This window comes from Danio rerio, chromosome 3 (genome assembly GCF_052040795.2).
Source record: "Danio rerio strain M-AB ecotype USA chromosome 3, GRCz13ab, whole genome shotgun sequence".
NCBI lineage: Eukaryota > Metazoa > Chordata > Actinopteri > Cypriniformes > Danionidae > Danio > Danio rerio.
Genome location: NC_141023.1, coordinates 24,532,216 through 24,546,303, shown reverse-complemented (window position 1 = coordinate 24,546,303; position 14,088 = coordinate 24,532,216). Strand labels below are relative to the sequence as shown.

Here is a 14,088-nt window from a genome sequence, read left to right as displayed (position 1 = left end):
GATTTGCCCTTTTAAGCTTAATTGTTTACTTGTTACAAGATTTTTAGTATCTCATGTACACATCTTGATTTGAGATGCTTAAAAATTTGCTTTGGAAAAAATAGTAAGGAAAGTCTAAAATTTTAGCAGTGCCTGTAACAGTATACAGCTGTAATTCAAGCCTTTATTTTCTGATTTAATACCCATTTAAAAGCTTTGAATTATAGAAAGCTGCACCAAAATGCACAGAAATCCTGTTTGAGCTGGTTGCATTAACAAAGAATATAAAGAATCTCGTAGACCCTGACAGGTAAAGGGACTCAGTTTGCATTGCAGTTAAAAGTTTTGTTCTCATTTTTTGAAGAATGTTGTAAACTAGTAAACACTGACATCAACTGTAGGAAAAATGACCATAATAGAATTGGTTGCCAATTTAAATAAACAGTAAATAAACACATTTTAGATTTGCAACAACCAAAATGTTTATTGAATGAAATCATCATGAAATTCCATAAGATGCAAATTTGCCACGATGAGAAAGTCGATTATGATTGAATTGAATGCTTTTGCATTGACAAGAGAGAAACAATGAATTAAGAAAACAATGTCAGATTACACAGAGGGAGAGGAGATGAATAATAATGATAACAAAAATAATGAAATACCATTTAAGGGAAACCCGGGAAGTGAAAGACTGATTAGACAAAAAAAAAAAAAAGATTTTAGTCTAAACCCAGTCTTGAGCCAAACATAGACCTACTAGACTTGATCAATCTGCAGCAAGCAACCCAACATCAGAGCAGTTCTCCAGTCTAATGTTGTGATGGTTAATAGACTAAACGTCAGGAATGATCGACTGCTTTTGTTAAATGCAGCTAGAATAGTCTCTCCAATCCAAAATCAAGTGCTAAATATGTTGAGCTCGGTGAAGCCCACAAAAATACTTCATTCCCAACAAAACGTTTAGAAAATAAACTCGATTGTAATTGCGTCATGCGTCTCTCAGTCGACACCCCGCACCCCTCCCATCTCTCTGGCCTAGTTCCGATACTCTTTCATAGTTTCTTCTGCTTTCGTAAACAGTCAGTATCTCCAGCTAAGCGCTGTTGGTAAATTACGGCAAGAAACCCAGAGTGAAAAAGCTACAGCAGAGTATTGGAACCGGACATGAACTCTTTTTGCCATTATTATTATAGTTTAGGGCTGAGGGCCGGCAAATTTGGAGCTGAGTTTGTTGATCAGGGCCATGATTTTCGGGTTGCTCTGGTACTTGGCAATGTTGGCGGGGTTTTGCGCCACATCCTGGAACGCTGCCATCACCTCTGGGTCCTGGAAAAATGACAATGCATTAACAATTTAGCATCATGCTGAGATTACAGCGAGCCGAGATGCTCTGGAATGTAACATGAATAAGGCATGCGTCTGGATTATTTAGATTAATTTTTCTCTGCTTTAACAGTGAAATGACATTTAGAAAAAAAAAAAATTAACTGGATAAATGAATTTTAGCAGGTAAAATGGAATCTGGCACAAAAAAAGAAAATGTAACTAATTGAATAGGGTTTAATCTGGACATATGACAGGGTTTGGTAGGTTTAGTCAATACATTATTTATTTGTTGGCTTTCAGGCGAATCTTTGTGCGAGATGCTTTTAGTGTATCAGTTTACTCTAGTAAAAGCATTTAAAGGGATAGTTCACCCCAAATGGCGATTTATCTTTGTATTTACTCACCCTCAAATGCTTCTGAACCTTTAGGAGTTTCTTTATTCCGTCGAACACAAAGAAAGATATTTTGCAGAAGGCTAAAAACATGTAGCCATTGACTTCCATAGTATTTGTTTTTCCTACTAAAGAAGTCACTGGTTTCCTGCTTTCTCCAGAATATCTCTTTGTTTTTAACAGAAGAAAGACAAACCATTTTACAACTTTTAGTTTTGGGTGAACTCTCCCTTTAAGTGAACCGTTTTGACTTTGAACGTTTATCCCAAAAGATTGTGTGTACAGTAGTTACTTAAGTTGTATATCTCTGGAGCAGAACTACAGTTGACAAATAAACTTAGACTGTGCCTCAATTAGTGGTGTAATGCAGAGAGAGAGATTTAGACATGGTTATGATTTGGTTAACTACCTGCATAGCCATGAGGACCTCTGGGTCATTAAATAGGTTGTTAAATCCAGGCATTCCACCTGGAAAACCGGCACCTCCTGAAGAAGCACAAAACAACATCAGCTGACAGCACTTCGCATAAGAGGACAGATGATAAATCCAGCCATTCATATCTTAATCTGTTACTGCAGTAAATCACACAATGTATTAAATAAACATTTTGGTTCTGTTGTCTATACATAGATTACTCAGTTTAGCTGGATTTGACAATCCAGGATAGTTTCATTCTTCTGTAACTCAAACCTGCTCTGGAGCAGCTTATTTCATATAAACAGAGGTTTAGACTGCGTCATTTAAAAAAAAAAAAAAGATGCTGAAAGCACGTTTCAACTGCTGATATTTTCTTACAGGACATATTTTATTCTATTCAACTGGGAAAATTAACCATACTGTAAAATTATTTTTTAGATTTATTTAAGCTAATAAATCAAAACTGTAAAGTAACTCCGAAATAAAGATGTAGAGAAATATTCCAAAATAAAGGTCAAGGGGTGGAAACTAGGGCTGGGCGATATGGCAAAAAATTCAATCTCAATAATTATTTTCCATATTGAACTATAACGATATACATTTCGATACAAGATGTTAATACTTCCAGATTTAAAACAGTACCCAACAATGACTGAAGTCACAAAAATTAGAGGGTTCATCAAAAAGGCATAACACTTTCAGTGGCCAAAAATGCGGTACTTCTCTAATATCAACAAACTTTAATTTTATCATTGTTATTGACATAAATTTATCATGATTCAATGTAATATCATTTATCGAACCAGCCCTAGTGGAAACCTTCTTAAGGGGTTCAAAGACAACATTTTTGGACATTTTAGAGAGTCTACAACAGGGGCCAACAGCCCTGTTTCTGGAGAGCTATCTTCCTGCAAATTTCAGCTGCAACCCTGACCAAACACAGCTGTCTGTAATAGAGCTGTCGGAGAAAATATGCAAACATACAGTACAGCACTTTAGAGTCACACTGCTAATGATCGCAGATTTAATGTAAATTCTGCCACACATTACAGGAGACACAGCACGGAGAAAATTGACAATGGTCTACAGCTAATCAGGACAGAACACAATGCGTTTTAGAAAAAAAAAAACATGTCAAATTGCACAAAAACAAATAGTTGAAACTGAGGCTGTGAAGAGTGAACCACATCATAGCGAGGGACCACTGTATTCTAATTGAGAGTTTTTTTTTGTGAAGGAATAATTATATAATTTATAGAATCATGTGCAGGTGATGTTGACAGCTTGTATGCAGGTGATTTGATGCAGACACTTCTCAAATATCAAAATGCCTTTGATGCAAATTTTATTAAAGTAGCCAGTTATGCCTCAAGTCATGTGATTATGAATTTTGAATACTGTCACATAGAAAATCCACTCTAAAACTAAATACATTGCTAAATAATACTCTTGACAGTGCAAAGCCTGTACAGTCTTCAACAAATGTCGAAAGCTATTGCTTATTATTTAACAACCCATTTTATCTACTACGAATTTCGTTATTTTGTTTACATGGCTGAAAACTGAATATTAATCAAATGATGACATTTCACTGCAGTTTTGACACCAGCCAATAGCAGCCTTGCTGATCGTCGTTTCGAGGATGTGAAACAACAAAACACAGTAATGTCAGATCACTTCAAATCAAATTAGATCGTTTAAGGGTTAAGCGCCATGGCAGCTTTATGAACAACATGGTTTATTAAATTATGTACACATATACATGTGTATAGTCCAGTACCTGGAAATCCTGGGAATCCTCCTGCTCCGGCTCCTCCTCCTCCACCTCCAGCCTGTTGTCTGGCTTCCTCTTCCTGCACACACACAAACGTGATCAGTTCTGACTCTGCAAAAAATGCCGATTCAGGCCTGTCAGTGTAAAAGTATTGATTTCTTTACCCGCTGTGCTCTCTCGTGCTCCTCCCTCGCTTTCTTCACTCGCTCCTGTCGGGCTCGGATCTCTCGTTCTTCGCGCTTGCGTTCATATTTGCGCCGGTGATCAATAATTTTGTTGGCCTGCGAGCGAGACATGAAATCACATCATGAGAAGCATTCTAAATTGCTTCTTGTTGTTTGCTTTCAGCTTAGACTTACTTGACCATTGTTTTTACACAATCATCCAGTTAGTAGTGTTGACTTTCAATTATTAAGTAGAATTTAAAGTCATACTTTAAAGCATTGTTCACCCAAAAATTATCATCCTTTACTCACCCACCATTTAAATAAAAAAAGAAAGAAATTGACATGCGCACAACACAACCAAAACAACAAAGGTGGACAACAAATCTATTTGCTGGCCTGGCATTTATAATACCATATTCTATTCATTTTCTAAATCATTTTAAAACCTAGACCTATTTGTAGGTTGAATTACTCACTTTGTAGCAGGGTCACCGAACGTAATCCTGGAAGTCCTTGAGTGTCCTGCAGAGATTAGCTCTAACTTTCCTCAAGCTTCAAGTATACATATGCTGCGTCCCAATTCGCAAAAGCCCTAAAAGTATGTACTTTTTTTGTGAAGGAAAAATATATACTTTTGAGTGTGTAACATAACGCCCCATTCACACGGGGCGTCAGCATCAACGCTTCCCATTCACTTTGAATAGGTGACGTCAGCCGAACTGCATTATGGATCCGTGCTCGCTGCAGAAGTTGGGACTAGCTCAACTTTAAGCGCCGACGGAAGCGTCAGCAAATCAGATCGCTGTATGCAAATACACCAGCTAGACAGTGGCCTATTGCTGACTGAATTTCATTGGCTGATGCTGCTATGACGATCGCTTTAGCCCCAACTTCAGACACGTCTTCAGTCAAGCATTGACGTTGAAGCCCCGTGTGAATGGGGCGTAAGAGTACGCAAACTTTGGGACACTACTTCCTCGTTAACAGATCGTTGTGTTGCTGAGCCCTGTCAATCATCGCATGTCAATTATGTTTGTAGTTTATTTACACTTTTCGCGTTTGTAGTTCTAATCGAATTCACGTCCAACACACAATGTACTGTGGGCAATATCAGCAGTTGGAGTATGGACGCTTCTACACTTAAATTCCTTTACCGGAAATAGTAAACCATCCGGGAACCTTTGGCATACTCTTTTCAACGTACTACGATTTGAGACATACTAATTCTATTTTTGAATACCATTTAGGATGGATAGTAAGCATATTAGGACACAGCACTGGTAAGACCTTGATAAGCTTGTTCTGTTGTGTTTGAGCTCAACTCTGCAGGAAACTGGCCATCCAGGGTCAATCTTGGTGATCCCTGCCTTTTTAAAGAATTTCCCAGATACCAACAAACCATTCTCCAAAAAATGATTCCACCAGCTTAGAAATCTTTGTGGAAGGGCTGCAATCAAATGTTTCTGGCATAGATACCTTTGGCTGGACTTCTTTGAGCATGGCACTGGCCTCTTCATCATAGTCCAGCTTACAGGCCATGGCCAAATCTCGAGCAGACTCCTCCCAATGGCCAAGCAACCTGTGAAACCAATGCTTTTCATTAGCAATAAAAAAACAAAACAAATGTAAGGTCAAGCCAGATATCTCAGCTCTTCCACAGAAACGTAGCCATTAGTCTGTTACTTGTGTGCTTTCCCTCTCCATTTATACGGCTGGGCAGAGTCTGGGTTGATGCTGATAGCCCGGTCACAGTCTCTGATGGCAGCGTTGGGTTTCTGCATCTTCACATAAACACTAGGACACAAACAGAAACAGGTTATCGACCACACAGGCAACCAGAAGGCAGATCTGCAAAATCCAAAGTGATTGGTCGATACCTGGCTCTTTTGGCGTACAAAATGGCCAATTTTGGGTTGAGTTTGATGGCCTCAGTGAAGAGGTCTAGAGCTTTTTGTAGATCACCTGAGAAAGGAGAACATTTAGGAATTTTTCAGAAGCAGCCAACACTTTCTTTATTCTACCAGTTTAATTATTACCACAATTAAAGAAATGTGAACAACAGCTGGATTTCCATCTGCACTAAAGTATCGCATGAGAAATGAGTGAAGAAATGCCAAATTTTTAAATAAAAAAATACATTTGTTTGCAAAAGAAATTCTTGCTTGAGTTGGTTTTGGACTTAATGGTTAATGCCAATAATGGAAACACATTTGCTGAATTAACTTTAATGTAGCAAACATTAATTCCAAATGACTAATCGTCTGTCTCTGTTATGCTTGACTTATTTACTGTTGGTTACTAGGTTATCAATACTACAGTGAGCTGTTCAAACAACTTGATTGAAAAGTACCTAATTCGCAATTAGGCTATTTGATTTTTTGCAAACTTTGAAAAGCACTTCATAATAGCATGGAAACCTGGCTTATAATTAGATTACTACAGATTTCAGAAAGTCAAAACAGCTCACCATCTCCTAACGCATCGATGGCCTCAGTTTTCTTCTCATTGGCCTGGTCCATCATCTCTTCTGTGACCTGAGATTAAAAAAGTGGTTTCATCAAGCCATTTGCAGAATTTCACTTTTTACTAGACTAGTACTAGATTAGAGCATTTACCAAACCATCACAAACAGACATACAGTAGTAAATCCTCTGTTGTTTACATTTTTGGAGAAGCAACCCAATACCAAAGTCTTAGGATCAATGTTGTCTTTAGTGAATAAGGAAACATGAGCACATTAAACACTTTGGCTGTTGATATCTGAGGGTCACAATTGGTCAAATTAGATTGGGATAACTAAATGTTAATTTAGTGTCAGCTCTGTGTCAGACTTATCCGGTTATTCAAAAACTGAATGTGTGGGTATTTTAGTTTTGGTTATATTTTAGTCCTGCTGCATAATGATATGCTCAAATACGACCGGTTGAAGTGAATATCACTTTTATTTGAGATTATTGCCCATTGACAAGCACAAGTCAGTTGTCAGTTCATTGAATTAATTTATCGGACCCTGTCCATTTCTCTTATTGTATTATAATATAAATAAAGTTACTGAGAATATAAACTAATCAAGTTCAAAATCTTCGCTCAAAAGCTGAAACTGTTTTTAAAATCATAATAATTCTAATTATCTGACTTGTAATATGGCACAGATTTAAATAAAAGCATTTATTTACAAATTCGAATGCCTGATTGTCAATTTCGCTACACCAAACTGTTTAAACGACTGTCTGGCTGTATTACATGTTCATTTGAATAGAGTAGAACAGTTGAGCACTAAAGCCCAATTTACACGTTTGCATTTGCTTTTTGATCATCAGTACTTTTTCCTACTCAGCTCAGAGAGTGAGAGCATGCTCATGTTTGCCAAGTTGTGAAGATAAAGTAAAACACCAGGCAGAAAATGTCTCCTCTTAAGAGAAAACCTTGTGACATTTGGCATTAGCAAGCAGGATATATTGTGGAGGCTTGTTAAAAACCGCTTATAATATTTTGGTAAAGAAAATAAAAATAGCTTTTGGCTTTTAGTCTTATTTTCCACACACTGCATGTTCATATAGCTGCAGTTAGGATTTAATAATGCTGCTTTTGTATTAGTCTCATCTTAATTATACTACCAAAATGAACAAACGCTCCTTTTGACCTATTTTGTGCAACAGTACCTTCAAAAACCTTCTTTGCACTTGAAGTTATTATGTTTCACTGCATTTATTATTACTACAATGTGACTAGAAAATCACGACTCAAACTGTAATTGTCAAAACTGAGATTATTATGATTACACAGGACTTAAGCTCTGCACATTTCGCCCCATAGACTTCCATTTATATGCATGCAAATCAACAGACTTTAAATGCCAATATGTGCGACAAGTTTCACAGTTCACTGCTTTGCAAAATTAAACTTTACTGTGACCCTGGTATCATTCTGATTTTGAGCCCCTTTATGTCACAATTTGCTGCAGTAATATTTGGTCTATTTTTTAATTTTAAAACCACCATTAAACTATTAACTGCAAAAGTACAAGATTTGAGGACACCTACCAATCAATTTAGATTTTTAATAAGACATCTAGGCTAAAACAAGACATTGGACAGTTTTAATTTGGACAGTCAGTGAAAATCTAAAAGATGTCGAACAATCTATTTGATGTCGATTAGTACAGGTGAAGCCATTCATTCCCGTCTCTTTGTTGACTAGCCCATTTTCTGACTATTGTTAGACGTAGTTACATTTGAAGCGAATGAAAAAAGTTTTTTAAAACTGTCCTTAAAAAAAGAATTGGTGTTGTTCAATATTTTTAGGACGACTTTGAAAGGTGATGAACCACTTCAAATGTTGACTACTGTATATCAGGTTTTCTCTTATTTTAGATTTTAGCCAAGACACCTAATTTTAGATGTATAATTAGATATCTAAACAAAAAATGTCTAATGCTGGCTGAGCATTTACTGAAAGTCATAAGCTTGCTGACAATAAAAATTGTGCTACATATATACAGGTGCTTGCAGTACATTTTCAAAGTGAAAAGAGAATGGGTCCTAAAGAAAGAAATGGAAATTTAGGGTGCTTTCACACCTACACTTTTGTTTCAGAACCTGTTTCGTTTGCCCAGTTAGCGCGGTTCGTTTGGCATATGTGAATCCACCAATCGCTCTTGGATCCGCGCCAAATCAATCGTTCCGAGATCGCTTGAATGAGGTGGTCTCGGCTCGATTGCAGTGAGAAAGCAAACGATAGGTGCGCGGTTGTATCACTGTGTTTTATGGATATATAATAGGCATACGGCTATATAAAGAGAGAATTATGAGTAGGGCAGGAAGTTTCACGACATTTGAAATCTCCGTTTCGGAACAACTGAATCGATTCACAGGTGTGAAAGCACCCTTTGATTTGCAGCATTATAGAAAGCCTTTAATGATTAAAACAAAAAGAAAAAAAAAGCAGTCTATTCACCTCCAAGTTTTCAAAGTCCCCCATCTCTTGAGGATCATCTGTGTCAGGCTCAATCACTCCTTCATTGTCGATTTCTGAAGAAATTAATACCAGATAAAGTTTATATGACAGCAGAAACACTAGTTATAAAATAAGAACATTTCCTCCAGTCAGAAATGTCTGCAAGCAATAAAACCCAAAATGAGACTATATTTACCAAATAAGACTAAATTGTGGATATGCAGAGTAGACCTTTACTAGCCCATTAACCTAAAACATTCAGTTCAACACTGTTACACTAAATTATAACATATGAAGTAGCCTCACTGCTGTCAGGAGTAAATCTCAGTAAATTTCCAACAGCTACCAAAACATCAGTGACTACTTGTCCTCGTAACAGTTTCTTTGGCTTCCTAAGTGTATATATAGAGCAAATGTGAGATGAGTGAAATCCCCAATAGTTGGAAAAAGTTTTACAGACAGACCAGAGCTATTATGAAGCCACAAAAAGGCCAAAGCGACGGCATATCAAAATGGCATATGAGGAGCAAACAGAAGATATTAAAAGAGATATTAGAGTCAACATACCAATTTCGCTTTCCTCGCTCTCAGACGGCGGGGCTGGTTCGGGTTTCGGTGCTGCTTTTTTTGCGCCTCCATCACATGGACAGCTTCCCTACAGACAAATGAAAACCCAGATCAACATCAAGCTTTAGTAAAAAAAAAAAAGAAAAAAGAAAAAAAAAAAGTTCACTCCCAAAATAAGACAATTCTGTCATCAATTGCTCATCCTCCACAGAGTTTTTTTTTGAAGAATTTTGGAAACCAACTGTTTTAGCTACTGACTTCCATAGTAGATTTGATTTTTTTTTTCATACAACCTTAGTCAATAGTTACAAGTTTTCCAACATTTTAAAAAATATCTTAAAATATCTAAAAAAAACAAAACAACAAAAAAAAACTCTAAATGAAAAACCCCTTGAGGTTGTGTAAATGATGATTAAACTTTCATTATTGAGTAAAATATCCATTTAATTTAACGCCATAAAACTAGCAGCACAAATAACCTTAATATAAATAAACCATGGTATTGTGTATGTTTTCTCTTTATCTTTTTCTCAACAATTCCATCAAATTATTTGCAAGGTGAAAAAAAGTTATGGTAAAATTTTTATTTACCATTTTTACCAAAAGTTTATCTAAAACTTAGGAAACTATATTTGGTTTTTACTTCACTGATAGGATTCCAACAGGATGAAAAAATGCTTTAGGAAAAAAAAGAACATATTGGTAAATCTTCAAAATGTGTCATCCTAGTACAGAGATATAAACCATGTAATCCCATAATTAAACAACAACATCCAAATTTCTAGTTTCAAATTTTTTTTATCCCTGTGAAGAAGATATGTACCAGTTCAAAAATTTGTTATGTTTGTGTCTTTAATCCATAACTGATCAAGGACTTCACACAAATTCAACTCAACTCTTGCACTCTTCTATAGCACTTTCAACAAACCACAATGGGTACCAAACTGCTGCACATAAAACAAGCAAATATACACTCATATCACATGATTAAAATCTAAAGAAAATAAGTGTGTTGTCAGTGACCTCTGAAAAGACTCAAAAGTTTGAGCTGTTCTTGAGGAGATCAGAGAAGATCGTTCCAGATTCTTGGAGCTGCTACTGAAAAAGCAACTATCACCTTGATATTTTAAGCGCGATTGTGGAACTGTCAAATAGAGACGATCCTTAGAGCGAAGAGATCTTACAGGCCGGTGTATAATAATTAGCTCAGAAATATACTCAGGGGCCAGGCCATAGAGGGATTTAAAAACATACATCAGAACTTTGTACTGAATTCTAAACTGGATTGGCAACCAATGTAGAAACCATTACAGGTGTAATGTGTTCTCGTTTTTTGTGCCTGTTAAGAGCCTGGCAGCTGCATTCTGGACCAGCTGCAGTTGCGAGAGAGAGGCCTGACTCACACCCAGATACAATGTGTTGCAATAATCCAGACGAGAAGAGATGAAAGCATGAACAACCTTCTCCAAATCAATGAAGGAGAGGACATACTTCAGCTTGGCAATATAACTAAAATAGAAAAAACTATTTCTGACAACTGCATTAATTTGTCGATCAAATTTTACCTCAGAGTCAAAGATGACACCAAGACTTTTTACAGAGGAATGTACTTGTTCAGGAAGCAAAACAGATTGCCATTAGAATCTGAACCTTTTGGACCAAAAACTATGAATTCACACGTGTCTTCATTCAGTACTCGTACTTCATAAAACAAAGTACGAGACGTCCCATTTGTGTCCATACAATATACAGAAAGCATACAAAATAAAAGTATCTACTTTAACGTAAACAACAACAACAACAAAAAAATTAACATTTTAACATCACTAAGTGAAAAAGGCATATTTATGTAAAAATGAAACAAAATATATTGACCTGTCCATAGTAAAACACAGATGAACAGGTGTACTCAAGACACTTGAAATACAAACACTTTTACGATTAATATTATTCAAAACTTCTGGCCAGCAACAAATAGATAAAAGCAAATGGACTGGACAGTTTACCTCACCCTACCCCCCTGCTCTCATCCCCTATTTTTGCACTGCTATTTATCATCTTACATCTACATATTTCATATGCCTCTTGTTCTACCTCAGAAATGGTTTACTCACCTCACCCTACCCACCTCTCATCCCCCATTTTGCAGTATTTATCTATCATCTTACATTTACATAGTACATCTCATATATCTCTCTTTCTACCTCATAACTGATTACTCCACCTCACCCCCCCCTCATCCCCTATTTTGCACTACTGTTTATCATCTACAGTTATTTTTACTGTAACTTATTGTTTAGTGTGAGTCATATTGAAGAGATATAATTGCACTGAGTCACGAGATGCACTTAATCTCATCGCACATGTATATAACGTACATTGTAAACGTGACCTTAAAAGGCTAAATGTAAAAAGAAAATTAATTAGTATTCTGGTGCTGCATGGTGATCCATAAACTATTTTAATATGTCCTGAATTTACTGATTTTTTTTTTTGTAAATAAGCCTGACAAGACTTTTCGAAGAAATAAATTGTTACATCATTAAACTGCTCCACCAAGAAAAAACTATTGGACTGCATGTCGCTATTAACAAACAATGCATTTTTTCTTCCAACAGATGCCATAATTTCTAAAACATAAGCCTCTACCAAATGGTTTATATGTCAGTTTATGGTAAAAGTACTAGAATTAATACATATACTATGAAAAATCATAATATGAAGTGTAAAATAAAACATTTTTGAATACTAAATACTTTAGTATTAAAAAAAAAAAGTGTAGTAGAGCAACTGGACTGTTTGTTTGATTTTTTTTGTAAACCACCAGTGGTGTGTGTAAATTATCATTTAAAACAGTCATTCTTTAAATGACTTTAACATTATTTACAACAGTCAAAACATGGTCAACCATTTTGTAGAGTGGGCAGTTAAAGGGTTAATGGGCATATTCTGTAAACCAAGTAAACAAAAGTCTGAAATGCTTAACAATAATAATACACACACATTAAAGTTTACACACCCACATTTCAAATACAGTTTTTTTTATTCATACTTTATGGCCATAAACTGTTTATTTAACGTTAGTGTCCTACCTTGCATGATGAGCTGTCATTCATTGTTGGTGATGGTATACTTGCTCCCATTCTACAATAAAGTAAAATATTAGCATTTTTAATGGCGATTCAGCCCATGTTTTACTCGTGTATGTGCGCTCCATTAAAATAATTAAAACAATTGAAACTGGAACTTTCTGTGAGCCACATGTGAGGCAGGCTGTGGGTGTGACTGCTCGCACAAGCAGCAAACTTTGGCACAGAAACCTACTATATTTATTTCACAACAAATTCCGCATTTTACAAATATTATAAAGGAAAACATGTTAAAGCAATACAGGACACACAGTCAAAAACAGGCACTGACCCCAGCAGCCAGGTTTTAAAGAAGCTCATCTCTGGCAGATGCAGCACTGATGGATTCTCATTGCACAACTGCACAAAGGCCTTTAACTCTGTCACTTTCCGAGGGTCCATTTTCCACACGAATCAAACTCAAGCGGAGCAAACCAATCCTGAAAAAAACAAGGAAGCGTGTTTTATTATTCTGGTCATATGACATGTTCGATCAGCGCGCAGGACTAATAAATGATGCACAGCAGCAACGCCAAAAAACTGCAATCAAACTGTGTGCAACATCGCTGTAAATCAGTAATTAGTGGTGTGTATGGGGATTAACGCACGCGCTGCATAGAAGCTTCTGGAAATAATGCGAGAGAGCGCAATTTGTTATTATTGGAATTATTCGTTCAATCGACTTCATCATTATGCATTCGTAGATAAAATAAAACAACAATGCCGTACCTGAAAGAGCAAAATCCCTAAAACGCGCTTCCCCAGCAGCGATTTGAGGGTCGCGAGATTGAACTCGCTCTGCACGCGCGAGTCACTGAACGCGAGAATGCGAGTTTTGCGCAGGCGCGATTTAAAGCACTCGCTACTATGACAAAAACCAAAACAACAGGGGGCCTTCAGGCATTGCGCTCATTTTGGAGTAAAATGTGCTAGTTAATATGAGAAAATGTACTCCTAAAGCCTTTTATTTGTTATTTTATGCATGTTTTATTTGGTTGTTAAATCCATTTTATTTGTTGTTATTGCTCTTTGTATTTAAAACGATACATATTATTATAGATATAACCTTAGCAATCATTTACCCCATGAGTTACATGTTTGTTACATTACCATTAGCGTTTTAATACAGATTATTCCAAAATTGTTATATCTTTGTGTTTTTGGTTAGACATTTGCACATTTATTATAGATCAAGAACTACTATGGTGATTAAATCTGCATAAATATATATTTAGGGATACTTTTCTAATATATATATAAATATATAAAACAACAAATAAAGAAATAATAAATCAAACTGTTGAATTTCTCAAGAAAAAATAAATAAGAAGGGTCCTCCATCATTCAGAGTCGCCTAATAGCTGTCATAGCAGAGCTG

At 36.2% G+C, this 14,088-nt stretch overlaps 2 protein-coding genes across 5 annotated transcripts in view; both read right to left on the bottom strand.

Annotated features, from left to right (window-relative positions):
- Positions 1-14,088, bottom strand: part of LOC147845623 (uncharacterized) — an 807,608-nt gene that overhangs the window by 337,388 nt on the left and 456,132 nt on the right. The window lies entirely within an intron of this gene.
- st13 (ST13 Hsp70 interacting protein) lies at positions 437-13,538 on the bottom strand. Of its 4 annotated transcripts, none has more exons than XR_015479929.1 (13): positions 13,440-13,538; positions 13,003-13,150; positions 12,675-12,726; positions 9,583-9,670; positions 9,016-9,089; positions 6,527-6,593; positions 5,937-6,021; positions 5,743-5,853; positions 5,382-5,638; positions 4,057-4,211; positions 3,881-3,971; positions 2,110-2,211; positions 437-1,308 (listed from the first exon to the last, which is right to left on the bottom strand). XR_015479929.1 is itself a non-coding variant. In XM_087242971.1 (13 exons), exons 2-12 carry the CDS (start codon positions 13,110-13,112, stop codon positions 2,150-2,152), a joined length of 960 nt encoding a protein of 319 aa, XP_087099097.1. In that variant the 5' UTR covers positions 13,113-13,150; positions 13,440-13,538; the 3' UTR covers positions 437-1,308; positions 2,110-2,149.

Coding starts and splice junctions, on each gene's coding strand:
- st13 (XM_087242971.1), bottom strand. CDS start 13,112: ATGGACCCTCGGAAAGTGACAGAGTTAAAGGCCTTTGTGCAGTTGTGC. Junction 6,594..9,015: donor GGGACTTTGAAAACTTGGAG/GTGAATAGACTG, acceptor TTTTAATCTCAG/GTCACAGAAGAGATGATGGA. Junction 5,639..5,742: donor TGGAGAGGGAAAGCACACAA/GTAACAGACTAA, acceptor TTGGTTTCACAG/GTTGCTTGGCCATTGGGAGG.